This window comes from Suncus etruscus, chromosome 6 (assembly GCF_024139225.1).
Source record: "Suncus etruscus isolate mSunEtr1 chromosome 6, mSunEtr1.pri.cur, whole genome shotgun sequence".
Taxonomy (NCBI): domain Eukaryota; kingdom Metazoa; phylum Chordata; class Mammalia; order Eulipotyphla; family Soricidae; genus Suncus; species Suncus etruscus.
Window position 1 is genome coordinate 89123189 of NC_064853.1, and position 27980 is coordinate 89151168.

The following is a 27980-nucleotide window of genomic DNA, read 5'->3' on the forward strand; positions in this document are numbered from 1 at the left end:
GGACCATATGGGACACCGGGATTCGAACCAACCACCTTTGGTCCTGAATCGGCTGCTTGCAAGGCAAACACCGCTGTGCTATCTCTCCGGGCCCTCAAATCTGTATTTTCATCTTCCTTCCTTCCTTCCTTCCTTCCTTCCTTCCTTCCTTCCTTCCTTCCTTCCTTCCTTCCTTCCTTCCTTCCTTCCTTCCTTCCTTCCTTCCTTCCTTCCGTCCTTCCCTTCCTCCTTTATTTTCTTTCTTTCCCTTCCTTTCTCCTTCCTTTTCTTTCTTTCTTTCTTTCTTTCTTTCTTTCTTTCTTTCTTTCTTTCTTTCTTTCTTTCTTTCTTTCTTTCTTCTTCTTCTTTCTTTCTTTCTTTCTTTCTTTCTTTCTTTCTTTCTTTCTTTCTTTTCTTTCTTCTTTCTTTCTTTTTCTTTTTCTTTCTTTCTTTCTTTCTTTCTTCTTCTTCCTTTCTTTCTTTCTTTCTTTCTTTCTTTCTTTCTTCTTTCTTTCTTTCTTTCTTTCCACAAAAAACTACCTCTCTCAGAACACATTCACACAAGACTCTCAGATCAGGCCTTTCAACTTCCAACGTCGAGACTATGGATCACAGACAAGTCGTTTAAAGATCGAGAAAAACACTTTGCTCCTTTGCTAAAAGATTTTATATATATAATATATAATATATAAAATATATATAATATATATAAAAATATATAAAATCTTCCCCGACCCCCCATGCGCACCAGACACAATGTAAGAATAATCTATATTACTGCAAAAGATAAAAGCCCATGTGATTCTGTTCTCTCTGTCTCTCAGTGTCTGTCTGTCTGTCTGTCTGTCTGTCTGTCTGTCTCATTTAAAAAGTGAGACCAAGGCTCCCCAAGGTTAGCACCTTCCAAGTGAAAAAAAAGCACCCACTTAGATATGGGCCTGACTCGAGCTTTGCCCAAGTCCCTTCCCATCCCAATCCCGGGAAGTCACGGATCTTCATCTTGAGTTGTTTTTTAAAAAAGCAAGCGCTGGAAAGCCAACCGGGCTCTTTGTGTGTGTCGGACGCCTCGGGGTGGCCTCGTCTCCACCCAGTGCCCGTGGACAGACGAGGGGCGGCGGAGTCCCCTGCAGCCGTGGCAGCCCCGCGCCCTCGGCGGGCGCCAGGTCCCTCTCCAGCGGGGGCCCCCTCCCCTCCCCTCCCCTCCCCTCCCCTCCTCTGCGCGCTGCGGCGGGCGCTCCCCGGCGCCCCGCCTGACGCTGCAGCTGGGCCGGCGATTCGCCATTGGAGTAAAAATAGCAGCGTCCCCCCGCACCCCCGTCCACACCCGCCTGCCCGCCCCAGGCCCCGGGTGCCCGCTGCCGGCCCGCGCCCCGCGCTGCCCTGCCCGCCCGCCCGCCCGCCCGCGCCGGCTCCCGGCTCCGATCGCCCGTGCAGCGGCCGGCTGCACCCCGCACTCCGGCTCGCTCGCTCGGCTCGGCCCCGCTCCGCTCCGCTCCGCTCGCTCCGCGGCCATGCAGCGCCGGGGCGCCCTGTTCAGCCTGCCGGGCGGCAGCGGGTCCAGGAAGATGGCTGCAGGAGACATCGGCGAGCTGCTGGTGCCCCACATGCCCAAGATCCGCGTGCCCAGGTCCGGGGACCGGGTCTACAAGAACGAGTGCGCTTTCTCCTACGACTCGCCCGTAAGTGAGGCTCCGGGGGCGCTCGCCGCGCCTCGAGGGAGGTGGGGTCTCCCCTGGTGCTGTCGGGCCGCCCTGCACGTGAAGAGGGAGCCGGGAGAGGATGCGCTGCTGTACCCGGGAACCTCCTCCTGCTGCCCGCCGCGGAGTTGGCCCGGGAAGGTGGCAGGCAGTTGGCGACCACTTGGAGAGCGCCCACGGCGTGCCCGGCGCTGTCTACACCTCGGCCGTGCAGTGCGGTGTGAGCCCAGGGTGGGGTGGGCAGGGCGGTGGGCTCAGCCGATCTAGCTTGGCGGCCACGGCCCCAGTGCCTGGCAGCCCGCCCACAGCTCACAGCTCATCGCCCCAGCCACTGTGGCACAAGATCTTGGGGCTCAAAGAGTTCCCTCATCTTCACTGCACCTTGCAGATCTTTTGCATCCTTCGTCCTGGGGCATGCACAGGACACACACACACACACACACACACACACACACACACACACACACACACACACACACACACACACACACCCTCACATACACTCACTCTGTTAGCTGTGTTCCCCTTTCCATTTCTCCCTACTCCCGCTCTGAAGACACCCCTTCTTTAGGGAGCTGCAGAAATAGGGCTCTTTTTTGCCAACCCCTCTTTGCCAAGTCTTTTCCCCTGGCTCCTTAAAAGAAGTCGCTTGGACCTAAATGCATATAAATTATTTAAAGTTTAACCAGGAGTCGTGACCTCAGATTGGTGGGGGAAGTTCTGGAGGATCCCGTCTGCCTCCCAGTGGAGCAATGGTTTCACTCTGTGTGTGTGTGTGTGTCTGTGTGTGTGTGTGTGTGTGTGTGTGTAAAAGGAGAGCGAATGCCCCCTTTAAGAGTCAAAATGGGCTTCAAAGTGACTCAGCTGTCTGGCGTTTATCATGTCTCTTTGAGGACCAGGCTATTTTTATCTGCTCACTTTAGATCTCAAGTGTCACCGGGTAGGTCCCAATGCGACTAGGAGGTGTGTGGATAATAGGACGGAGACAGACTTCACAAAGTCTAAAACCTTTTATTATATTTTCTAGAGTATTAGAGGAGACAAACACACACACACACACACACATACTCACAACAACAGCAGCAGCAACAACAACAACAAAATTTTAAACTATCCTTTATTCTATCAAGGGTTGGGTCTACCTGCTTTCAAAGTCTGTTGGGTGTACATTGGAGTGCCCCTGAATTCGTATTTTTTCTGTGGCATTTCATTGGTGTTTTACCTGAGATTCATTTGTGGGATCAAAGTCTCATTCAGTCTTTTTTGTTTTTCTTTCTAAAAATCTAGATAATATGGAACGAAATGCTTGTATTTAATACTTAGCATATTGTCATCATGTGACTTCAAACGACTGTCTATCACTAGGTTCTGTTATCTAGATTGAATTTGAAAATGTCATTTTTAGAGTTTGTGTCCAGTGTTGGACAGGTTCCTAAAAAAAAAAAAAAGCTCCTAAGGGTGGATGGAGCAGGATGGCTGTCCTAACTTTATCATTTTGTGAACACGAGGAAAGGAGAGTGCTTTAGGATAGCTTTACTTAGGAAGTAAAATAAGTTCTATGTTTGAATCGGGCTGCTCTTCAAATTTTTCTTACTCACTTTTTTTTGGAGGGTAGGTGGAAATCTGTAGCACATAATATGGCATATGGTAGGTATGAGAAATAGCTGATTGTTTTAATTCACTTCCACAAACAGATAATGGGAACTTACTATGTGCTAAACACTGTTCCAGAAGCATCTTGTCCAGTGTGGATGATGATTTCATTTATGTTCCAGTAGTTCCTTCAGGGAGTCTGGGCTTATTTACAAGAATGATGAAACAGTATATTTTATTATTTATGTTTTAGAGGTGGAAGAGAAAGAAGGTTTTACAACAGTTATATTAGAGCACAGGGCATGATAATTTCAAGATCATTCCCTTTGGACTTTATTTCACATCTCATCATCAATCCAGTAGGGTTCTTGAGCACCTACTATGCTCATACATACATGACTATAAGAATTGTAAGAGCAAAATTCATTGGTGCCAACCAGGGAGGGAATCTGTGAATACCATAAAACTATGGTAGAGGAAAGTATCCTTATTTTGAATGCCTTTTGAGAAGATGGTAATGATGAATAAAAATAATAGACATATTCATGAGAAGTAAATCACAAAAGGTGCAATAACAAAGGGTCTAGAAAGATAGGACAACAAATAGGGCACTTGCCTTGCACACAGCTGACCCAATCTCAACCCTGCATCCCATATGGTCCTTTAAGTAGCACCTGCAGATCAGGATTTGATTCTGGTACCATATATAAGCCCTGAGCACCATCAGGAGTAATCCATGAGCACAGAGCCAGGACTAAGCCCTAAACACCATGAGGCATAGCCCAAAAAAAGCAAAGCAAACCAACCAAAAGAGTGTGGCTTTTCCTATTTGTTTGTCTTTTTTTTGGAATAAAAAGATTGATAGACAAGCAGTGAGGTCAGAACCAAGCAGAGATTACAGGGTGGTGGCCTTGAATGTCTAGCCCAGGGCCTTAATTTTTCTGTAGACAATTATGAGAAATCTCAGAAATATTGTGCCTCAATATGGGGTTGGAGGAAGACTAATACAAATGCAGTTTTTTTGTTTTGTTTTGTTTTTGGGTCACACCCGTTTGACGCTCAGGGGTTACTCCTGGCTATGCACTCAGAAATCGCTTCTGGCTAGTGGGGACTATATGGGATGCTGGGGGATTGAACCGCGGTCTGTCCTATGCTAGCGCTTGCAAGGCAGACACCTTACCTCTAGTGCCACCTCTCTGGCCCCTCAAATGCAGTTTTTATTCTGTATCTATCATGCAAAAGCACTATTGAACACCTTTGCTATTCTCCGCCTTTGTGGATTGAGGATTGAGGCCGCCTTAGAATTTCATTTATTGATTTAGGACATTGGTGATGGGAAGGTTGCACTGGTGATGGGTGGTGTTCTTTACATGACTGAAACCCAAACACAGTCATGTATGTAACAAGGTGTTTAAATAAAATAATATATAAAAAATTTCATTTATTGTCCCTTCTTTACTTACAAATAGCTTAATGCTTAGCAAGTGTTCAGGAACAGTTTTTCTGGGATGAGTGACAATTGTTTTCTCACTTATTGGCTTATTTTATTTATTTACTGGTTTTGGGTCACACCCAGAGGCACATAGGGCTTACTTCTGGCTCTGTGCTCAGAAATCACTCCTGGCAGGCTTAGGGGATCAAATGGGGATGCCGGGAATCGAACCTGGGTCTGTCCTGGGTTGGCTGTGTGCAAGGCAAACTCCCTAATGCTGTGCTATCGCTCCAGCTCCTATTTTTTTTATTTTTAAAAAATAGCCCATCTTGATTCATGCACTAAGAAATTGCTTCTGGTATGCATGGGGGATCATATGGGATGCTGGATTCGAACCACCGTCTGTCCTGGGCCAGCAGAATGCAAGGCAAATGCCCTACCACTGTGCTATCTCTCCGGCACCAACTATGTGCATCCTATATAGCGAAAAATATGGTACTACATAGGCTTTAGGCACTGAAAATGGTTAGGGTCTAACTAGCATATGGAACTCATGGGAAAGGAATCCTGTGAGTCTCCTGTAGAATGAGATGATTTTATTAATATTTGGGTCAATCAATAAAGCCTGACTGGGAGGGTTTTAATCCTGTCTTTGTCACCTGGTTTTGTAATGGTTTCATGCATCAGTTTTTCCATGTGTAACATGGGTTCAACAACAGACCCACACTTCCAAGGTTGTTGTATGGATTAAGTAAGTGTATATAATGAGTGGGTCAATTTTTAATCGCTGTATAAAGGAGAAAGAGTCAGGCACAGATAGTGAGCTTGCCTGTTGGATTGATATTTGGAGATATGTAGGAAGTTCAGGGATTCACTGGGGGAAATAATCTTGGCTAACATTGGTGCTAATGAAGTGTCCTAGATCACATGCAGTCTCACCTCATCTCTTTGGTGTTGAGTTCTTTGTGTCACCTTAGTTGCGTTTGTAAAATTACCCCATGTATCTTAGTCTGAATAAGGATTGTGCATGAAATAATTCAAACCAGGCTGAGGGTGAAACACATGTAGTCTGGAAATCTTCTGCCTCTTATGGAGAGTAAGCTGCCTGCCAGAACTGCCCTTGTGGTGCCATTGAGTTTCTATTTTATCCCATGGTGCTTGGCTCACACACTTGCCTACCTATGTTGAGGGCCTCTAGAGCTGCACCTGGCAATGTATGGGGAACCATGTGGTGCTGGTTTTTAAACTAGGGCCAGCCACATGCAAGGGCAGTTCTTTAACTCCTGTTCTGTCTCTAGTCCCCAGTCATTATTTATTCATTTGTTTGCTTTTAGGTTTTGGAGCGCACAGCTGGCCATATTTAGGTTTTACTCATGCCTCTATGCTCAAGGATCACTCCTGGTGAATCTTATGTGGTGCTAGGGATCAAACCATGGTTAGCCATGAACAAAGCAGTCAGTGCTTTTTAACATGTACTATCTCTCCAGCTCCAGTCTCTGGGTTTAAAATATGCTAGATCATGTCATTCTCAGGAGTCCACCTTCCTCTACTAATGATTGTTCTGGACTTTTTCTTAGCCTTCTGATGTAATTCCCACCCCCACCCCACCCCACCCCCGGTGCAGCCTTACTGAGATTCTGTGCCACATATGTGCAGGAAGATAGTGTGTCTGCTGGCGCTTATTCTCATTTCAGTCTTTAACTCATTTATCCGGTGGTTTTAAAGAACCTTCCAGTAGGTAAGAAGCCCTGTGTAAATTATCAGGTATGGAGGGTTCCCCTCTTTACTTGTCTGCAAATGGCAAATGGCTGAGCTTATCTTATGCTTCATTTTAGCCAATTCATCAGAGTTAACCCAAAGGCTGGAAGACAAGGGCTTTGGCACAGACACTGTTTTGAAAAGGTAACCCAGGGAACTGAAAAGGAAGAACCTCTGGGTGACAAAGGGAAGGGAAGCCAATCCAAGAGTGGGGTCTTGACCTGGTTACTAAGTGGATGGTTCAGCTTGGCTGGGAAGTTCCTGAGAAGCTGTTGACTGGCCTCAGCATTGTCCACTGACTGGCCTATGGGAGAGATTATTGTTTCTCTCTGCCAGCCATGGCTGGCTTGACCAATGGTGCTTTGGGAATGTGGAGTGTTCAGATAGCACTCACGCTTCATGAGTGGCTTCTGTGCCTGAGGCTCAGCAGGGCTTCCCCCACCCCCCAGCAAGCAACTCTAAAGGAGAGATTCCTGGGGCAGTGTCATAGGACATCGTGTCACACCTACTGTGACAAACAGCTACCCACACCAAAAGTGCGGGAATGTGAGACGCGCTTAAAACCGTTTTCTACCCTTCTCCAATTCTAATCCAGGACTGTTTTTTAAAATGCTTCTCCCCTTTTCTCAGAAGCTCTGAAATCAATGTCAGAGAAATAGTACAGCAGGTAAGAAAGGCACTTGCCTTGTGAAATGCTGATTTGGACTCAATCACAGCACCACATGCAGCTGGTAGCGTTGACATGACACTCTTGGTCTCAGCTTTTCTCAGATTCTTGCAAAATGGTAGTGGACTGGGAAGGACTTGTTATGATGGCTGCTCTATTTTGTATCTTGTATTTTTTGGGGGCGAGGCACACCCAGCTATGCTTAGAATTCACTTCTGACTCTGTGATCAGAGATGATCATTCCTAGTGAGCTTAGGGACTATAAGTGGTACTGGAACCAAATCCTGGTCTACTGTGTGAAGGAAAGAATCTTACTGCTGTATTATCTTTTCCCCCCCTGGAGGCTGAATGAAATAACCCTTAGCAGGCTTTGCGGTCTCCTATTTATATGATTATATTATGAAAACTCCTCAGTGATACTGTCATTTTATTTTATTTTGACTTTAGGACCACACTACAGTGCTCCAGACTTACTTCTGGTCCTAAGTTCAGGGTTCACTTCTTTTTTTTTTTTTTTTTTTTTCTTTAACTGCCGAGGTTCTGCTGGCACCCACTGGAAGCTCACAGCGGCTGGAAAGCAAAAACAAAAACAAAAACAAAAACAATTCAGCTTCCAGACACTTCTGCAAGCCCCAGCAGAAAAAGCAAGACAGAGTTTTGAATTCACTGCCAATCCAGGGTTCACTTCTGGCAGGATTTAGGAGGTGCTAAGGATTTACAAGGGGCTGGGTTTGAACTCAAGTTGGCTACATGCAAGATTAGCACCCTACCCTGTACTATCTCTCCATGTTCCTTCATTTAAATGTGTAAGTAGTTCCTTGTCCCTATTCCTGGCACAGAGTTCTTCAAACTCTTGAAATTTCCTAAGTGATTAGAGCCTGGTATTCCCTGTAATTCACCACACACTCGAGTTTATGGTAAAGAGGTGATGTTTGGATGGGTAGCCAAGGGACTCAGACTCAGGATTTCAAGTTAGATGGGTAGGAAGAACAGCTGCCAATTGATTTAATTGCCCATGACCAATGAGTTAATCTTGCTGATAAGAGGAAACCAACCACAAAGAACTTGAATCAGAGTCGTGTTCTGGTGACAAAGGGCTCAGAAAGGGCATGAGAATCCTATGCCTTAGGAGTCGTTTCCTTTTGCTGTACCTTGGGATCCTCAAGATCCTATGGAATCTTTTGGTTCTCTAGGGAGTCATCTATTTCCCTGAATCCTGCATCCATTGTGCTCAAGTACAAGGACAGAGAAGTTGAGCCAGTTGGTCAGAAGTGGAGGGAAAATATGTACGTTGATTGGCTTTTGCAGTGGACTGGTGACATGGGCGGCTGTCACGTAGGATTCATCAAACTCTTTCCTTGTGGCATTTCCTTGTGGCACTTCCAGGTAAAACCTGGCAAAATCATTGTACCCCTCCTTGGCATCATCGGGGAATTGGTAGGTATGAGAAAAACAGCCACACATCTGTGGAATGGAGTAAAGTATTCTGTAAACAGAAATGAAACATTTTTTTGTCTTTTTATCCTTTCTTCTGTGAACATCTGCCACCATCTCGGTCATGGTAATTTCTGTATTGTATTTTTGTGTTTCTTGGGTATATTCCTAGGAGTGGTATAGCTGGATCGTATGGAAGCTCAATTTCCAGTTTGTGAAGGAATCTCCATATCGCTTTCCATAAAGGTTGTACTAGACGGCATTCCCACCAGCAGTGAAAAAGAGTTCCTTTCTCTCCACATCCCCGCCAGCACTGCTTGTTTTCCTTTCTTGTGATGTGTGCCAATCTCAGTGGCGTGAGGTGGTACCTCATAGTAGTTTTGATTTGCATCTCCCTGACGATTAGTGATGTTGAACATCTTTTCATGTGCCTTTTGGCCATTTGCCTTTCTTCTTTTTCAAAGTGTCTGTTCATTTCTTCTCCCCATTTTTTGATGGGGTTAGTTGTTTTTTTCTTGTATAGTTCTGTCAGTACCTTGTAAATTTTGGATATTAGCCCTTTATCTGATGTGTATTGGGTGAATAATTTCTCCCACTCAGTGGGTGGCCTTTGTATTCTGGGCGCTATTTCCTTTGAGATGCAGAAGCTTTTCAGCTTAATATAGTCCCATCTGTTTATCTCTGCTTCCACTTGCTTGGAAAGTGCTGTCTCCTCCTTAAAGATGCCTTTAGTCTCAATGTCCTGGAGTGTTTCACCTACATGTTGTTCTATATACCTTATAGTTTCAGTTCTGATATCAAGGTCTTTAATCCATTTGGATTTTACCTTTGTATATGGTGTTAGCTGGGGGTCTGAGTTCGCTTTTTTGCAAGTGGTTAACCAGTTGTGCCAACACCACTTGTTGAATAGGCTTTCCCTGCTCCATTTAGGATTTTTTGCTCCTTTATCAAAAACAAGGTGGTTATATGTCTGAGGAACCTTCTCTGAGTACTCAAGCCTATTCCACTGATCTGAGGGTCTGTTTTTATTCCAATACCATGCTGTTTTTATAACTGTTGCTTTGTAATACAACTTAAAATTGGGGAAAGTAATGCCTCCCATATTCCTTTTCCCAAGGAGTGCTTTAGCTATTCGAGGTTGTTTGTTGTTCCAGATGAATTTCAGAAGTATTTGATCCACTTCTTTGAAAAATGTCATGGGTATCTTTAGAGGAATCGCGTTAAATCTGTACAATGCTTTTGGAAGTATTGCCATTTTAATGATGTTGATCCTGCCAATCCATGAGCATGGTATGTGTTTCCATTTCCGCGTGTCCTCTCTTATTTCTTGGAGCAGTGTTTTGTAGTTTTCTTTGTATAGATCCTTCACATCTTTAGTCAGGTTGACTCCAAGATATTTGAGTTTGTGTGGAACTAATGTGAATGGGATTGTTCTCTTAATGTCCATTTCTTCCCTATCATTATTCGTGTATAAAAAGGCCATTGATTTTTGTGTGTTAATTTTGTATCCTGCCACTTTGCTATACAAATCTATTATTTCTAGAAGCTTTTTGGTAGAGTCTTTAGGGTTTTCTAAGTAGAGTATCATGTCATCTGCAAACAGTGAGAGCTTGACTTCTTCCTTTCCTATCTGAATTCCCTTGATATCTTTTTCTTGCCTAATCGCTATAGCAAGTACTTCCAGTGCTATGTTGAATAGGAGTGGTGAGAGAGGACAGCCTTGTCTTGTACCAGAATTTAGAGGAAAGGATTTTAGTTTTTCTCCATTGAGGATAATATTTGCCACTGGCTTCTGGTAGATGGCTTTGACTATATTGAGAAAGGTTCCTTTTATTCCTATCTTGCTGAGAGTTTTAATCAAGAATGGGTGTTGAACCTTATCAAATGCTTTTTCTGCATCTATTGATATGACCATGTGATTTTTATTTTTGTTGTTGTTTATGTTGTGTATTATATTAATAGATTTACGGATGTTAAACCATCCTTGCATTCCTGGGATGAAACCTACTTGATCAAAGTGAATGATCTTCTTGATGAGGCACTGGATCCTGTTCGCCAGGATTTTGTTGAGGATCTTTGCATCTGTGTTCATCAGGGATATTGGTCTGTAATTTTCTTTTTTGGCAGCATCTCTATCAGGTTTTGGTATTAAGGTGATGTTGGCTTCATAAAAGCTATTTGGAAGTATTCCTGTTTTTTCGATTTCATAAAAGAGCCTGGCCAGAATTGGTAGTAGTTCCTCTTGAAAGGTTTGAAAGAATTCATTCGTGAATCCATCAGGGCCTGGGCTTTTGTTTTTGGGTAAATTTTTGATTACAGTTTTAATTTCCTCAATAGTGATGGGGGTGTTTAGATATGCTACCTCTTCTTTATTCAACCGTGGAAGGTTATATGAGTTCAGAAATTTATCCATTTCTTCCAGGTTCTCATATTTAGTGGCATAGAGTTTCTCAAAGTATTCTCTGAATACCCTTTGAATCTCTGCAGTATCTGTAGTGATCTCCCCCTTCTCATTTCTAATACGCGTTATCAAGTTTCTCTCTTTCTTTTGCTTTGTGAGTTTTGCCAATGGTCTATCAATCTTGTTTATTTTTTCAAAGAACCAACTTCTGCTTTCGTTGATCTTTCGGATTGTTTTTTGGGTTTCCACTTCGTTGATTTCTGCTCTCAGCTTTGTTATTTCCTTCTGTCTCCCTATTTTTGGGTCCTTTTGTTGAGCACTTTCTAGTTCTATTAGCTGTGTCATTAAGCTACTCAGGTAAGCTCCTTCTTCCTTCCTGATGTGTGCTTGCAAAGCTATAAATTTTCCTCTCAGTACTGCTTTTGCTGTGTCCCATAAGTTCTGATAGTTTGTGTCTTTATTGTCATTTGTTTCCAGGAACCTTTTGATTTCCTCCTTGATTTCATCTCGGACCCACTGGTTATTGAGTATGAGGCTGTTTAACTTCCAGGTGTTAAATTTTTTCTTCTGTGTCCCTTTGCAGTTCACATCTAACTTCAGAGCCTTGTGGTCAGCAAAGGCAGCCTGCAAAATGTCTATCTTTTTTATTTTATGGAGGTATGTTTTATGTGCCAGCACATGATCTATCCTGGAGAATGATCCATGTACATTGGAAAAGAATGTGTATCCAGGTTTCTGAGGATAGAGTGCCCTATATATATCTACTAGGCCTCTTTCATCCATTTCTTTTTGCAGGTCTAGTATATTTTTGTTGGGTTTCCATTTGGTTGACCTATCAAGTGTTGACAAGCCTGTGTTGAGGTCTCCCACAATTATTGTGTTTTATTGATATCCTTCTTCAGATTTGTCAACAATTGTATTAAATACTTTGCTGGACCCTCATTCGGTGCGTATATGTTTAGGAGAGTGATTTCTTCTTGCTGTACAAATCCCTTGATTAGTACATAATATCCATCTTTGTCCCTTACAATTTTTCTGAGTATAAAGTTTGTGTCATCTGATATTAGTATGGCCACCCCCGCTTTTTTAAGGGTGTTGTTTGCTTGAATGATTTTCCTCCAGCCTTTGATTTTGAGTCTATGTTTATTCTGACTATTCAGGTGTGTTTCTTGTAGACAGCAGAAGGTTGGCTTCAGTTTTTTGATCCATTTCGCCACTCTGTGCCTCTTAACTGGTGCATTTAGTCCATTGACATTGAGAGAAATAATTGTCATGGGATTTATTGCCATCTTTGTGTAGAAGTTTGGTGTGTTTTTTGTTCTGTCTTGTTTTTAGAGTAGATCTTTCAGTTTTTCTTTTAAGGCTGGTTTTGAGTCTGCAAAGATTTTGAGCTGTTGTTTATCTGTGAAGCCGTGTATACATCCGTCAAACCTGAAACTTAGTTTTGCTGGGTGCAATATTCTTGGCGAAGCATTTATTTCATTGAGTTTTGCCACTACGTCCCACCACTGCCTTCTGGCCTTGAGTGTTTCTGGTGACAGGTCTGCTGTAAATTTCAAGGATGCTCCGTGGAATGTAATTTCCCTTTTCGATCTTGCTGCTTGCAGTATTCTATCTCTATCGGTGGGTTTCATCATGGTGACTAGGATGTGTCTTGGGGTGTTTCTACTGGGGTCTTTTTTAGCTGGTACTCTTCGGGCATGCAGGATTTGGTCACATGTTTTCTTTAGCTCTGGTAGTTTCTCTGTGATGATGTTCTTAACCATTGATTCTTCCTGAAGATTTTCTTCTTGGGTCTCTGGAACTCCAATGATTCTGAAGTTGTTTCTGTTGAGCTTATCAAAGACTTCTATTTTCATCTTCTCATATTCTTTGAGTAAATTTTCCATTGTCTGATCATTTGATTTGAGGTTTTTTTCTAATCTCTTCTGCTGTGTAAAGTTGTTATGCATCTCATCTTCTAAAGCACTAATTCTATCCTCAGCTGCTGTTAACCTGTTGGAAAACTCATCCATTATGTTCTTCAATTCGTCTATTGAGTTTTTCAGACCTGTTATCTGATCTGATATTTCAGTTTGGAGTTTTCTGATTTCTGTCTTCATATTCTCTTGATTTTTATTAGTGCTCTGATTTATACTTTCTTTGATATCTGATAGCAACCTCCATATTTCGTCTCTAAACTCCATTTCTGAAAGACTGCTTAGGTAGTTGGTCGTTGTTGGGTCATCAGAGTTTCCATCTTCATTCTCTATGGTTGAAGTTGGTCTGCGTAGTCTCCCCATTGTCTCGCTTACGCTGTGGGTTTTTCTACGTGTTGTGGTGGTACTCATTGGCGAGGTGGAGTGCGCGGCCGCGAAGCGCAGCGGAGCGGCCGCGCTCCGGCCCCCAAACACTCACCTCAGCCGAGGCAAGCCGTCAGGGGATGCCTGGGGAGGCCCCCAAGTGTCTGCCAAGCAAAGAAACCAGCACAATCCACAACTCCAACAGAAAACTCACAGCCCCAGCGAGACACGCCTTGAAGAGATTAATGCTGAATCAGGTCAAAGTTCCCAGGTTGATGCAGGCTGGGGGGGTCCCAAAATGTCTGCCGGGCCTAGGGGTCCAGCAGTCAGCCTGATCTGCAACTCCGGCCCCCAAACACTCACCTCAGCCGAGGCAAGCCGTCAGGGGATGCCTGGGGAGGCCCCCAAGTGTCTGCCAAGCAAAGAAACCAGCACAATCCACAACTCCAACAGAAAACTCACAGCCCCAGCGAGACACGCCTTGAAGAGATTAATGCTGAATCAGGTCAAAGTTCCCAGGTTGATGCAGGCTGGGGGAGGTCCCAAAATGTCTGCCGGGCCTAGGGGTCCAGCAGTCAGCCTGATCTGCAACTCCGGCCCCCAAACACTCACCTCAGCCGAGGCAAGCCGTCAGGGGATGCCTGGGGAGGCCCCCAAGTGTCTGCCAAGCAAAGAAACCAGCACAATCCACAACTCCAACAGAAAACTCACAGCCCCAGCGAGACACGCCTTGAAGAGATTAATGCTGAATCAGGTCAAAGTTCCCAGGTTGATGCAGGCTGGGGGAGGTCCCAAAAATGTCTGCCGGGCCTAGGGGTCCAGCAGTCAGCCTGATCTGCAACTCCGGCCCCCAAACACTCACCTCAGCCGAGGCAAGCCGTCAGGGGATGCCTGGGGAGGCCCCCAAGTGTCTGCCAAGCAAAGAAACCAGCACAATCCACAACTCCAACAGAAAACTCACAGCCCCAGCGAGACACGCCTTGAAGAGATTAATGCTGAATCAGGTCAAAGTTCCCAGGTTGATGCAGGCTGGGGGAGGTCCCAAAATGTCTGCCGGGCCTAGGGGTCCAGCAGTCAGCCTGATCTGCAACTCCGGCCCCCAAACACACACCTCAGCCGAGGCAAGCCGTCAGGGGATGCCTGGGGAGGCCCCCAAGTGTCTGCCAAGCAAAGAAACCAGCACAATCCACAACTCCAACAGAAAACTCACAGCCCCAGCGAGACACGCCTTGAAGAGATTAATGCTGAATCAGGTCAAAGTTCCCAGGTTGATGCAGGCTGGGGGAGGTCCCAAAATGTCTGCCGGGCCTAGGGGTCCAGCAGTCAGCCTGATCTGCAACTCCGGCCCCCAAACACTCACCTCAGCCGAGGCAAGCCGTCAGGGGATGCCTGGGGAGGCCCCCAAGTGTCTGCCAAGCAAAGAAACCAGCACAATCCACAACTCCAACAGAAAACTCACAGCCCCAGCGAGACACGCCTTGAAGAGATTAATGCTGAATCAGGTCAAAGTTCCCAGGTTGATGCAGGCTGGGGGAGGTCCCAAAATGTCTGCCGGGCCTAGGGGTCCAGCAGTCAGCCTGATCTGCAACTCCGGCCCCCAAACACTCACCTCAGCCGAGGCAAGCCGTCAGGGGATGCCTGGGGAGGCCCCCAAGTGTCTGCCAAGCAAAGAAACCAGCACAATCCACAACTCCAACAGAAAACTCACAGCCCCAGCGAGACACGCCTTGAAGAGATTAATGCTGAATCAGGTCAAAGTTCCCAGGTTGATGCAGGCTGGGGGAGGTCCCAAAATGTCTGCCGGGCCTAGGGGTCCAGCAGTCAGCCTGATCTGCAACTCCGGCCCCCAAACACTCACTCAGCCGAGGCAAGCCGTCAGGGGATGCCTGGGGAGGCCCCCAAGTGTCTGCCAAGCAAAGAAACCAGCACAATCCACAACTCCAACAGAAAACTCACAGCCCCAGCGAGACACGCCTTGAAGAGATTAATGCTGAATCAGGTCAAAGTTCCCAGGTTGATGCAGGCTGGGGGAGGTCCCAAAATGTCTGCCGGGCCTAGGGGTCCAGCAGTCAGCCTGATCTGCAACTCCGGCCCCCAAACACTCACCTCAGCCGAGGCAAGCCGTCAGGGGATGCCTGGGGAGGCCCCCAAGTGTCTGCCAAGCAAAGAAACCAGCACAATCCACAACTCCAACAGAAAACTCACAGCCCCAGCGAGACACGCCTTGAAGAGATTAATGCTGAATCAGGTCAAAGTTCCCAGGTTGATGCAGGCTGGGGGAGGTCCCAAAATGTCTGCCGGGCCTAGGGGTCCAGCAGTCAGCCTGATCTGCAACTCCGGCCCCCAAACACTCACCTCAGCCGAGGCAAGCCGTCAGGGGATGCCTGGGGAGGCCCCCAAGTGTCTGCCAAGCAAAGAAACCAGCACAATCCACAACTCCAACAGAAAACTCACAGCCCCAGCGAGACACGCCTTGAAGAGATTAATGCTGAATCAGGTCAAAGTTCCCAGGTTGATGCAGGCTGGGGGAGGTCCCAAAATGTCTGCCGGGCCTAGGGGTCCAGCAGTCAGCCTGATCTGCAACTCTCGGCCCCCAAACACTCACCTCAGCCGAGGCAAGCCGTCAGGGGATGCCTGGGGAGGCCCCCAAGTGTCTGCCAAGCAAAGAAACCAGCACAATCCACAACTCCAACAGAAAACTCACAGCCCCAGCGAGACACGCCTTGAAGAGATTAATGCTGAATCAGGTCAAAGTTCCCAGGTTGATGCAGGCTGGGGGAGGTCCCAAAATGTCTGCCGGGCCTAGGGGTCCAGCAGTCAGCCTGATCTGCAACTCCGGCCCCCAAACACTCACCTCAGCCGAGGCAAGCCGTCAGGGGATGCCTGGGGAGGCCCCCAAGTGTCTGCCAAGCAAAGAAACCAGCACAATCCACAACTCCAACAGAAAACTCACAGCCCCAGCGAGACACGCCTTGAAGAGATTAATGCTGAATCAGGTCAAAGTTCCCAGGTTGATGCAGGCTGGGGGAGGTCCCAAAATGTCTGCCGGGCCTAGGGGTCCAGCAGTCAGCCTGATCTGCAACTCCGGCCCCCAAACACTCACCTCAGCCGAGGCAAGCCGTCAGGGGATGCCTGGGGAGGCCCCCAAGTGTCTGCCAAGCAAAGAAACCAGCACAATCCACAACTCCAACAGAAAACTCACAGCCCCAGCGAGACACGCCTTGAAGAGATTAATGCTGAATCAGGTCAAAGTTCCCAGGTTGATGCAGGCTGGGGGAGGTCCCAAAATGTCTGCCGGGCCTAGGGGTCCAGCAGTCAGCCTGATCTGCAACTCCGGCCCCCAAACACTCACCTCAGCCGAGGCAAGCCGTCAGGGGATGCCTGGGGAGGCCCCCAAGTGTCTGCCAAGCAAAGAAACCAGCACAATCCACAACTCCAACAGAAAACTCACAGCCCCAGCGAGACACGCCTTGAAGAGATTAATGCTGAATCAGGTCAAAGTTCCCAGGTTGATGCAGGCTGGGGGAGGTCCCAAAATGTCTGCCGGGCCTAGGGGTCCAGCAGTCAGCCTGATCTGCAACTCCGGCCCCCAAACACTCACCTCAGCCGAGGCAAGCCGTCAGGGGATGCCTGGGGAGGCCCCCAAGTGTCTGCCAAGCAAAGAAACCAGCACAATCCACAACTCCAACAGAAAACTCACAGCCCCAGCGAGACACGCCTTGAAGAGATTAATGCTGAATCAGGTCAAAGTTCCCAGGTTGATGCAGGCTGGGGGAGGTCCCAAAATGTCTGCCGGGCCTAGGGGTCCAGCAGTCAGCCTGATCTGCAACTCCGGCCCCCAAACACTCACCTCAGCCGAGGCAAGCCGTCAGGGGATGCCTGGGGAGGCCCCCAAGTGTCTGCCAAGCAAAGAAACCAGCACAATCCACAACTCCAACAGAAAACTCACAGCCCCAGCGAGACACGCCTTGAAGAGATTAATGCTGAATCAGGTCAAAGTTCCCAGGTTGATGCAGGCTGGGGGAGGTCCCAAAATGTCTGCCGGGCCTAGGGGTCCAGCAGTCAGCCTGATCTGCAACTCCGGCCCCCAAACACTCACCTCAGCCGAGGCAAGCCGTCAGGGGATGCCTGGGGAGGCCCCCAAGTGTCTGCCAAGCAAAGAAACCAGCACAATCCACAACTCCAACAGAAAACTCACAGCCCCAGCGAGACACGCCTTGAAGAGATTAATGCTGAATCAGGTCAAAGTTCCCAGGTTGATGCAGGCTGGGGGAGGTCCCAAAATGTCTGCCGGGCCTAGGGGTCCAGCAGTCAGCCTGATCTGCAACTCCGGCCCCCAAACACTCACCTCAGCCGAGGCAAGCCGTCAGGGGATGCCTGGGGAGGCCCCCAAGTGTCTGCCAAGCAAAGAAACCAGCACAATCCACAACTCCAACAGAAAACTCACAGCCCCAGCGAGACACGCCTTGAAGAGATTAATGCTGAATCAGGTCAAAGTTCCCAGGTTGATGCAGGCTGGGGGAGGTCCCAAAATGTCTGCCGGGCCTAGGGGTCCAGCAGTCAGCCTGATCTGCAACTCCGGCCCCCAAACACTCACCTCAGCCGAGGCAAGCCGTCAGGGGATGCCTGGGGAGGCCCCCAAGTGTCTGCCAAGCAAAGAAACCAGCACAATCCACAACTCCAACAGAAAACTCACAGCCCCAGCGAGACACGCCTTGAAGAGATTAATGCTGAATCAGGTCAAAGTTCCCAGGTTGATGCAGGCTGGGGGAGGTCCCAAAATGTCTGCCGGGCCTAGGGGTCCAGCAGTCAGCCTGATCTGCAACTCCGGCCCCCAAACACTCACCTCAGCCGAGGCAAGCCGTCAGGGGATGCCTGGGGAGGCCCCCAAGTGTCTGCCAAGCAAAGAAACCAGCACAATCCACAACTCCAACAGAAAACTCACAGCCCCAGCGAGACACGCCTTGAAGAGATTAATGCTGAATCAGGTCAAAGTTCCCAGGTTGATGCAGGCTGGGGGAGGTCCCAAAATGTCTGCCGGGCCTAGGGGTCCAGCAGTCAGCCTGATCTGCAACTCCGGCCCCCAAACACTCACCTCAGCCGAGGCAAGCCGTCAGGGGATGCCTGGGGAGGCCCCCAAGTGTCTGCCAAGCAAAGAAACCAGCACAATCCACAACTCCAACAGAAAACTCACAGCCCCAGCGAGACACGCCTTGAAGAGATTAATGCTGAATCAGGTCAAAGTTCCCAGGTTGATGCAGGCTGGGGGAGGTCCCAAAATGTCTGCCGGGCCTAGGGGTCCAGCAGTCAGCCTGATCTGCAACTCCGGCCCCCAAACACTCACCTCAGCCGAGGCAAGCCGTCAGGGGATGCCTGGGGAGGCCCCCAAGTGTCTGCCAAGCAAAGAAACCAGCACAATCCACAACTCCAACAGAAAACTCACAGCCCCAGCGAGACACGCCTTGAAGAGATTAATGCTGAATCAGGTCAAAGTTCCCAGGTTGATGCAGGCTGGGGGAGGTCCCAAAATGTCTGCCGGGCCTAGGGGTCCAGCAGTCAGCCTGATCTGCAACTCCGGCCCCCAAACACTCACCTCAGCCGAGGCAAGCCGTCAGGGGATGCCTGGGGAGGCCCCCAAGTGTCTGCCAAGCAAAGAAACCAGCACAATCCACAACTCCAACAGAAAACTCACAGCCCCAGCGAGACACGCCTTGAAGAGATTAATGCTGAATCAGGTCAAAGTTCCCAGGTTGATGCAGGCTGGGGGAGGTCCCAAAATGTCTGCCGGGCCTAGGGGTCCAGCAGTCAGCCTGATCTGCAACTCCGGCCCCCAAACACTCACCTCAGCCGAGGCAAGCCGTCAGGGGATGCCTGGGGAGGCCCCCAAGTGTCTGCCAAGCAAAGAAACCAGCACAATCCACAACTCCAACAGAAAACTCACAGCCCCAGCGAGACACGCCTTGAAGAGATTAATGCTGAATCAGGTCAAAGTTCCCAGGTTGATGCAGGCTGGGGGAGGTCCCAAAATGTCTGCCGGGCCTAGGGGTCCAGCAGTCAGCCTGATCTGCAACTCCCTCCGGCCCCCAAACACTCACCTCAGCCGAGGCAAGCCGTCAGGGGATGCCTGGGGAGGCCCCCAAGTGTCTGCCAAGCAAAGAAACCAGCACAATCCACAACTCCAACAGAAAACTCACAGCCCCAGCGAGACACGCCTTGAAGAGATTAATGCTGAATCAGGTCAAAGTTCCCAGGTTGATGCAGGCTGGGGGAGGTCCCAAAATGTCTGCCGGGCCTAGGGGTCCAGCAGTCAGCCTGATCTGCAACTCCGGCCCCCAAACACTCACCTCAGCCGAGGCAAGCCGTCAGGGGATGCCTGGGGAGGCCCCCAAGTGTCTGCCAAGCAAAGAAACCAGCACAATCCACAACTCCAACAGAAAACTCACAGCCCCAGCGAGACACGCCTTGAAGAGATTAATGCTGAATCAGGTCAAAGTTCCCAGGTTGATGCAGGCTGGGGGAGGTCCCAAAATGTCTGCCGGGCCTAGGGGTCCAGCAGTCAGCCTGATCTGCAACTCCGGCCCCCAAACACTCACCTCAGCCGAGGCAAGCCGTCAGGGGATGCCTGGGGAGGCCCCCAAGTGTCTGCCAAGCAAAGAAACCAGCACAATCCACAACTCCAACAGAAAACTCACAGCCCCAGCGAGACACGCCTTGAAGAGATTAATGCTGAATCAGGTCAAAGTTCCCAGGTTGATGCAGGCTGGGGGAGGTCCCAAAATGTCTGCCGGGCCTAGGGGTCCAGCAGTCAGCCTGATCTGCAACTCCGGCCCCCAAACACTCACCTCAGCCGAGGCAAGCCGTCAGGGGATGCCTGGGGAGGCCCCCAAGTGTCTGCCAAGCAAAGAAACCAGCACAATCCACAACTCCAACAGAAAACTCACAGCCCCAGCGAGACACGCCTTGAAGAGATTAATGCTGAATCAGGTCAAAGTTCCCAGGTTGATGCAGGCTGGGGGAGGTCCCAAAATGTCTGCCGGGCCTAGGGGTCCAGCAGTCAGCCTGATCTGCAACTCCGGCCCCCAAACACTCACCTCAGCCGAGGCAAGCCGTCAGGGGATGCCTGGGGAGGCCCCCAAGTGTCTGCCAAGCAAAGAAACCAGCACAATCCACAACTCCAACAGAAAACTCACAGCCCCAGCGAGACACGCCTTGAAGAGATTAATGCTGAATCAGGTCAAAGTTCCCAGGTTGATGCAGGCTGGGGGAGGTCCCAAAATGTCTGCCGGGCCTAGGGGTCCAGCAGTCAGCCTGATCTGCAACTCCGGCCCCCAAACACTCACCTCAGCCGAGGCAAGCCGTCAGGGGATGCCTGGGGAGGCCCCCAAGTGTCTGCCAAGCAAAGAAACCAGCACAATCCACAACTCCAACAGAAAACTCACAGCCCCAGCGAGACACGCCTTGAAGAGATTAATGCTGAATCAGGTCAAAGTTCCCAGGTTGATGCAGGCTGGGGGAGGTCCCAAAATGTCTGCCGGGCCTAGGGGTCCAGCAGTCAGCCTGATCTGCAACTCCGGCCCCCAAACACTCACCTCAGCCGAGGCAAGCCGTCAGGGGATGCCTGGGGAGGCCCCCAAGTGTCTGCCAAGCAAAGAAACCAGCACAATCCACAACTCCAACAGAAAACTCACAGCCCCAGCGAGACACGCCTTGAAGAGATTAATGCTGAATCAGGTCAAAGTTCCCAGGTTGATGCAGGCTGGGGGAGGTCCCAAAATGTCTGCCGGGCCTAGGGGTCCAGCAGTCAGCCTGATCTGCAACTCCGGCCCCCAAACACTCACCTCAGCCGAGGCAAGCCGTCAGGGGATGCCTGGGGAGGCCCCCAAGTGTCTGCCAAGCAAAGAAACCAGCACAATCCACAACTCCAACAGAAAACTCACAGCCCCAGCGAGACACGCCTTGAAGAGATTAATGCTGAATCAGGTCAAAGTTCCCAGGTTGATGCAGGCTGGGGGAGGTCCCAAAATGTCTGCCGGGCCTAGGGGTCCAGCAGTCAGCCTGATCTGCAACTCCGGCCCCCAAACACTCACCTCAGCCGAGGCAAGCCGTCAGGGGATGCCTGGGGAGGCCCCCAAGTGTCTGCCAAGCAAAGAAACCAGCACAATCCACAACTCCAACAGAAAACTCACAGCCCCAGCGAGACACGCCTTGAAGAGATTAATGCTGAATCAGGTCAAAGTTCCCAGGTTGATGCAGGCTGGGGGAGGTCCCAAAATGTCTGCCGGGCCTAGGGGTCCAGCAGTCAGCCTGATCTGCAACTCCGGCCCCCAAACACTCACCTCAGCCGAGGCAAGCCGTCAGGGGATGCCTGGGGAGGCCCCCAAGTGTCTGCCAAGCAAAGAAACCAGCACAATCCACAACTCCAACAGAAAACTCACAGCCCCAGCGAGACACGCCTTGAAGAGATTAATGCTGAATCAGGTCAAAGTTCCCAGGTTGATGCAGGCTGGGGGAGGTCCCAAAATGTCTGCCGGGCCTAGGGGTCCAGCAGTCAGCCTGATCTGCAACTCCGGCCCCCAAACACTCACCTCAGCCGAGGCAAGCCGTCAGGGGATGCCTGGGGAGGCCCCCAAGTGTCTGCCAAGCAAAGAAACCAGCACAATCCACAACTCCAACAGAAAACTCACAGCCCCAGCGAGACACGCCTTGAAGAGATTAATGCTGAATCAGGTCAAAGTTCCCAGGTTGATGCAGGCTGGGGGAGGTCCCAAAATGTCTGCCGGGCCTAGGGGTCCAGCAGTCAGCCTGATCTGCAACTCCGGCCCCCAAACACTCACCTCAGCCGAGGCAAGCCGTCAGGGGATGCCTGGGGAGGCCCCCAAGTGTCTGCCAAGCAAAGAAACCAGCACAATCCACAACTCCAACAGAAAACTCACAGCCCCAGCGAGACACGCCTTGAAGAGATTAATGCTGAATCAGGTCAAAGGTCCCAGGTTGATGCAGGCTGGGGGAGGTCCCAAAATGTCTGCCGGGCCTAGGGGTCCAGCAGTCAGCCTGATCTGCAACTCCGGCCCCCAAACACTCACCTCAGCCGAGGCAAGCCGTCAGGGGATGCCTGGGGAGGCCCCCAAGTGTCTGCCAAGCAAAGAAACCAGCACAATCCACAACTCCAACAGAAAACTCACAGCCCCAGCGAGACACGCCTTGAAGAGATTAATGCTGAATCAGGTCAAAGTTCCCAGGTTGATGCAGGCTGGGGGAGGTCCCAAAATGTCTGCCGGGCCTAGGGGTCCAGCAGTCAGCCTGATCTGCAACTCCGGCCCCCAAACACTCACCTCAGCCGAGGCAAGCCGTCAGGGGATGCCTGGGGAGGCCCCCAAGTGTCTGCCAAGCAAAGAAACCAGCACAATCCACAACTCCAACAGAAAACTCACAGCCCCAGCGAGACACGCCTTGAAGAGATTAATGCTGAATCAGGTCAAAGTTCCCAGGTTGATGCAGGCTGGGGGAGGTCCCAAAATGTCTGCCGGGCCTAGGGGTCCAGCAGTCAGCCTGATCTGCAACTCCGGCCCCCAAACACTCACCTCAGCCGAGGCAAGCCGTCAGGGGATGCCTGGGGAGGCCCCCAAGTGTCTGCCAAGCAAAGAAACCAGCACAATCCACAACTCCAACAGAAAACTCACAGCCCCAGCGAGACACGCCTTGAAGAGATTAATGCTGAATCAGGTCAAAGTTCCCAGGTTGATGCAGGCTGGGGGAGGTCCCAAAATGTCTGCCGGGCCTAGGGGTCCAGCAGTCAGCCTGATCTGCAACTCCGGCCCCCAAACACTCACCTCAGCCGAGGCAAGCCGTCAGGGGATGCCTGGGGAGGCCCCCAAGTGTCTGCCAAGCAAAGAAACCAGCACAATCCACAACTCCAACAGAAAACTCACAGCCCCAGCGAGACACGCCTTGAAGAGATTAATGCTGAATCAGGTCAAAGTTCCCAGGTTGATGCAGGCTGGGGGAGGTCCCAAAATGTCTGCCGGGCCTAGGGGTCCAGCAGTCAGCCTGATCTGCAACTCCGGCCCCCAAACACTCACCTCAGCCGAGGCAAGCCGTCAGGGGATGCCTGGGGAGGCCCCCAAGTGTCTGCCAAGCAAAGAAACCAGCACAATCCACAACTCCAACAGAAAACTCACAGCCCCAGCGAGACACGCCTTGAAGAGATTAATGCTGAATCAGGTCAAAGTTCCCAGGTTGATGCAGGCTGGGGGAGGTCCCAAAATGTCTGCCGGGCCTAGGGGTCCAGCAGTCAGCCTGATCTGCAACTCCGGCCCCCAAACACTCACCTCAGCCGAGGCAAGCCGTCAGGGGATGCCTGGGGAGGCCCCCAAGTGTCTGCCAAGCAAAGAAACCAGCACAATCCACAACTCCAACAGAAAACTCACAGCCCCAGCGAGACACGCCTTGACGAGATTAATGCTGAATCAGGTCAAAGTTCCCAGGTTGATGCAGGCTGGGGGAGGTCCCAAAATGTCTGCCGGGCCTAGGGGTCCAGCAGTCAGCCTGCTCTGCAACTCCGGCCCCCAAACACTCACCTCAGCCGAGGCAAGCCGTCAGGGGATGCCTGGGGAGGCCCCCAAGTGTCTGCCAAGCAAAGAAACCAGCACAATCCACAACTCCAACAGAAAACTCACAGCCCCAGCGAGACACGCCTTGAAGAGATTAATGCTGAATCAGGTCAAAGTTCCCAGGTTGATGCAGGCTGGGGGAGGTCCCAAAATGTCTGCCGGGCCTAGGGGTCCAGCAGTCAGCCTGATCTGCAACTCCGGCCCCCAAACACTCACCTCAGCCGAGGCAAGCCGTCAGGGGATGCCTGGGGAGGCCCCCAAGTGTCTGCCAAGCAAAGAAACCAGCACAATCCACAACTCCAACAGAAAACTCACAGCCCCAGCGAGACACGCCTTGAAGAGATTAATGCTGAATCAGGTCAAAGTTCCCAGGTTGATGCAGGCTGGGGGAGGTCCCAAAATGTCTGCCGGGCCTAGGGGTCCAGCAGTCAGCCTGATCTGCAACTCCGGCCCCCAAACACTCACCTCAGCCGAGGCAAGCCGTCAGGGGATGCCTGGGGAGGCCCCCAAGTGTCTGCCAAGCAAAGAAACCAGCACAATCCACAACTCCAACAGAAAACTCACAGCCCCAGCGAGACACGCCTTGAAGAGATTAATGCTGAATCAGGTCAAAGTTCCCAGGTTGATGCAGGCTGGGGGAGGTCCCAAAATGTCTGCCGGGCCTAGGGGTCCAGCAGTCAGCCTGATCTGCAACTCCGGCCCCCAAACACTCACCTCAGCCGAGGCAAGCCGTCAGGGGATGCCTGGGGAGGCCCCCAAGTGTCTGCCAAGCAAAGAAACCAGCACAATCCACAACTCCAACAGAAAACTCACAGCCCCAGCGAGACACGCCTTGAAGAGATTAATGCTGAATCAGGTCAAAGTTCCCAGGTTGATGCAGGCTGGGGGAGGTCCCAAAATGTCTGCCGGGCCTAGGGGTCCAGCAGTCAGCCTGATCTGCAACTCCGGCCCCCAAACACTCACCTCAGCCGAGGCAAGCCGTCAGGGGATGCCTGGGGAGGCCCCCAAGTGTCTGCCAAGCAAAGAAACCAGCACAATCCACAACTCCAACAGAAAACTCACAGCCCCAGCGAGACACGCCTTGAAGCAAAAATATCTTTCTTTTTTTTTTTTTTTTTTTTTTTTTTTTTTCGGTCATGGTAATTTCTACCAAGGATTCTAACATGCACCTTGAGCACTGGTTCTCAAAGTGTACTTCCACACCAATAGGTCCTGAGACAGGCACCCCAAGTTTGGGAATAGAAGCGGAAGAAGAAATGATGACAAAGTGGGTGGGAGGATTAGTCCAGAGGTCAGGGCATTTGCCTTCTATGCAATTGACTCAATTTGATTTGGAGCACCCCTATACTTGCCCCCCGAGTCCCCAGGAGTGATCCTTGAACACAGAGCCATAAGTAAGCTCTGAGCACTGCTGGGTGAGCCACCCAAAGAAACAAACCCTCATAAAAAGGAAATAGTGGGGAAGGAAGGAATTAGTTCAAGAGTGGGTTACCGAGACTACTGTCCTGGTGACAACCATGCACATTAATTTTTTTGTTTGGTTTTAGGTTGCACCGAGTAATGCCCAGGGTTTACTCCTCTATCAGGGCTTGGAGGACCACATGGAATGCTGGGCATTGAGCCCAGTTCAGCCATGTGCAAGAAAGATGCCCTGTGCTCTGGTCCCAGAAGAGCACATTCTTAGGACCTTCCCCACACTCACTAAAACATAACTTTGCTCGAAATCTGTGTTTTAATAAGTTCTCCAGGTGAGTCCCTTTGAGACCCAGTGTTAGGGCATCTATGCAGTGTCAAGCCTTCCTCTAAGCATATATTTATTCCTATAGTAGGCCATTTGAGCTTCATCACTATGCTGTGGTTGTTATCATTTTGCACATAAAAAAGAAAACAAGCACAAAGATCACATATAATAAAAGAGTGCTAGAGCTAAGATTGATATCCTGGTAGTAAAGCCTCTAAAATTGACCTTTAATTCTTTTATTTGTTTTGGGGCCACATCTGACAGTGCTCAAGGGTTACTCTTGGCTTCATGTTTAGGGGTAGCATCTGGCCTTGTGTAGAGACCACGTAGAACCAGGCCTCTTGCCATGTGGCACTCTAGCCTTTGAGTGATCACTTTAGCCTTGTGTTTTTGAAAAATTTTTTCCTTACAGGGCCACACCTGGAGGTGCTCAGGTGTTACTCCTGGCTCTGCTTTCAGGAATTATTCCTGGTGGTTCTTGGGGGACCGTCTGGAATGCTGGGCATTGTATTGGGGTTGGCTTCATGCAAGGCAAGCACCCTACCTGCTGTACTATCACTCTGATCCTTTGGCCTTGTGTTTTTAATCTCCTCATTCATATAATTGAAATAATTTTTGTTGTAAAATGTTATTCACATTATTATGCAGCAATCACTATTATCTCAGAACTTTTCAGCTATCCCATTGAAACTTTATATCTAGGGAACCTGTGAGGTAAATACAGTGAGTAGGGTGCTTGCCTCACATGTGGCCTATCCAGGTTCAATCCCTGCCATCCATTATAGTCCTCTGAGCATTGCCGGAGTAATTTCTGATTGTAGAACTAGGGGTAACTCTTTAGCCCTGCCAGGTGTGGTTCAGAAATCAGAACTATGTGTCCATTAAGCAATATCTACCCCCACATCAGCCCTGAAAATGACAACCATCATTTGCCTATTTCTATAAATATCCTTATTTTTATGTATGACATAAAAATGGGAGCAGTTTCCAAGCCTCCTCTTTTTTTTTTTTTTTGGTTTTTGGGCCACACCCGGCAGTGCTCAGGGGTCACTTCTGGCTGTCTGCTCAGAAATAGCTCCTGGCAGGCACGGGGGACCATATGGGACACCGGGATTCGAACCAACCACCTTAGGTCCTGGATCGGCTACTTAGGCAAACGCTGCTGTGCTATCTCTCCGGGCCCAAAGCCTCCTCTTTAGTATCAAGATTTGTCTTCAGTATCAGAATTTGCTTTTTTTTTATAAAGGTAGAATAACATTCCCTTGCATCTATTACTGGATTTTGTTTATTTGTTCATCTCTTGGTGGCTGTTTAGGTTGTTTTATCTTTTTGCCTATTGTAAATAAAGGTGCTATGGGAGCTTTATTTTATTGTACATGTACAAGGTGTACATTTTTTTACATGTACAAAGTTGTACACTTTTTCTTTGTTTTTGGGCCTCTCAAGTAATGTTTAAGGGACCTGGGATCACTCCTGGTAAATACTTTGGCAACCTGGCTGAATTAGAGGAATGTCTGATATTGGTGATGAAACTCAAGTCTCTGGGATGCAAGTCATGTCCTTTGAGTACTTCCCTGCCAAAAATCCACTGTCACAAGTGGCACCGTGTACTATTATGCCATGTATATTGTTTTCTAGGCAGTGAATCTTGTTATTAAGGCAATTACATATATGAGAAAAATAGTTTTTTTATTTTTATTTTTTAGGATCTAAAATTTGCCCCTAGTGGATAAATCAATATAAGATAACTGAGGATATTTAGGAACCTACAGATTTTTATTTTTATTTTTGTACTGACTAATTTGGGCCACACCTGGCGGTGCTCAGGGATCACTCCTGGCTGTCTGCTCAGAAATAGCTCCTGGCAGGCACGGGGGACCATATGGGACGCTGGGATTTGAACCAACAACCTTAGGTCCTGGATCGGATGCTTGCACAGCAAACACCGCTGTGTTATTTCTCCGCCGCCTTACTGACTAATTGAAACTGATTGATTGAAATAAAATAGTTTCAGATAACAATTGCTAATTTGGGGGGGGGTTGGGCCATACCCGGTGGTGCTCAGGGTTTATTTCTGACTACGCACTCAGAAATCGCTCCTAGCTTGGGGGACCATATGGGATCCTGGGGGATCGAACCACTGTCTGACCTAGGTCAGCTGCATGCAAGGCAAATTTCCTACTGCTGCACTACTGCTTCGGCCCAGACAATTGCTATTTTAAAAAAAAATTAATAGTAATCATTCTCCAGCCTTTAGGTCATAACCTTTATCCTCTTAAATATTTTTGAGGGCCCGTAAGAGTTTTTGTGTGGATCCTATCTATTGCTATATTCCCAACCAGAAGTTAAGACTGAGAAAACCTTTAAACAAGTTGCATTTCGTTAG

General features: G+C 49.3%; 1 protein-coding gene across 1 annotated transcript in view; it reads left to right on the forward strand.

Annotated features, from left to right (window-relative positions):
- Nucleotides 1-1474: 1474 nt before the first annotated feature.
- USP13 (ubiquitin specific peptidase 13) overlaps nucleotides 1475-27980 on the forward strand; it is a 164864-nt gene continuing 138358 nt past the window's right edge. Inside the window, exon 1 of the mRNA XM_049775829.1 lies at nucleotides 1475-1658. Within this exon, the coding sequence (XP_049631786.1) occupies nucleotides 1491-1658 (168 nt within the window). The 5' untranslated portion in view covers nucleotides 1475-1490. The remainder of the gene's footprint in view (nucleotides 1659-27980) is intronic.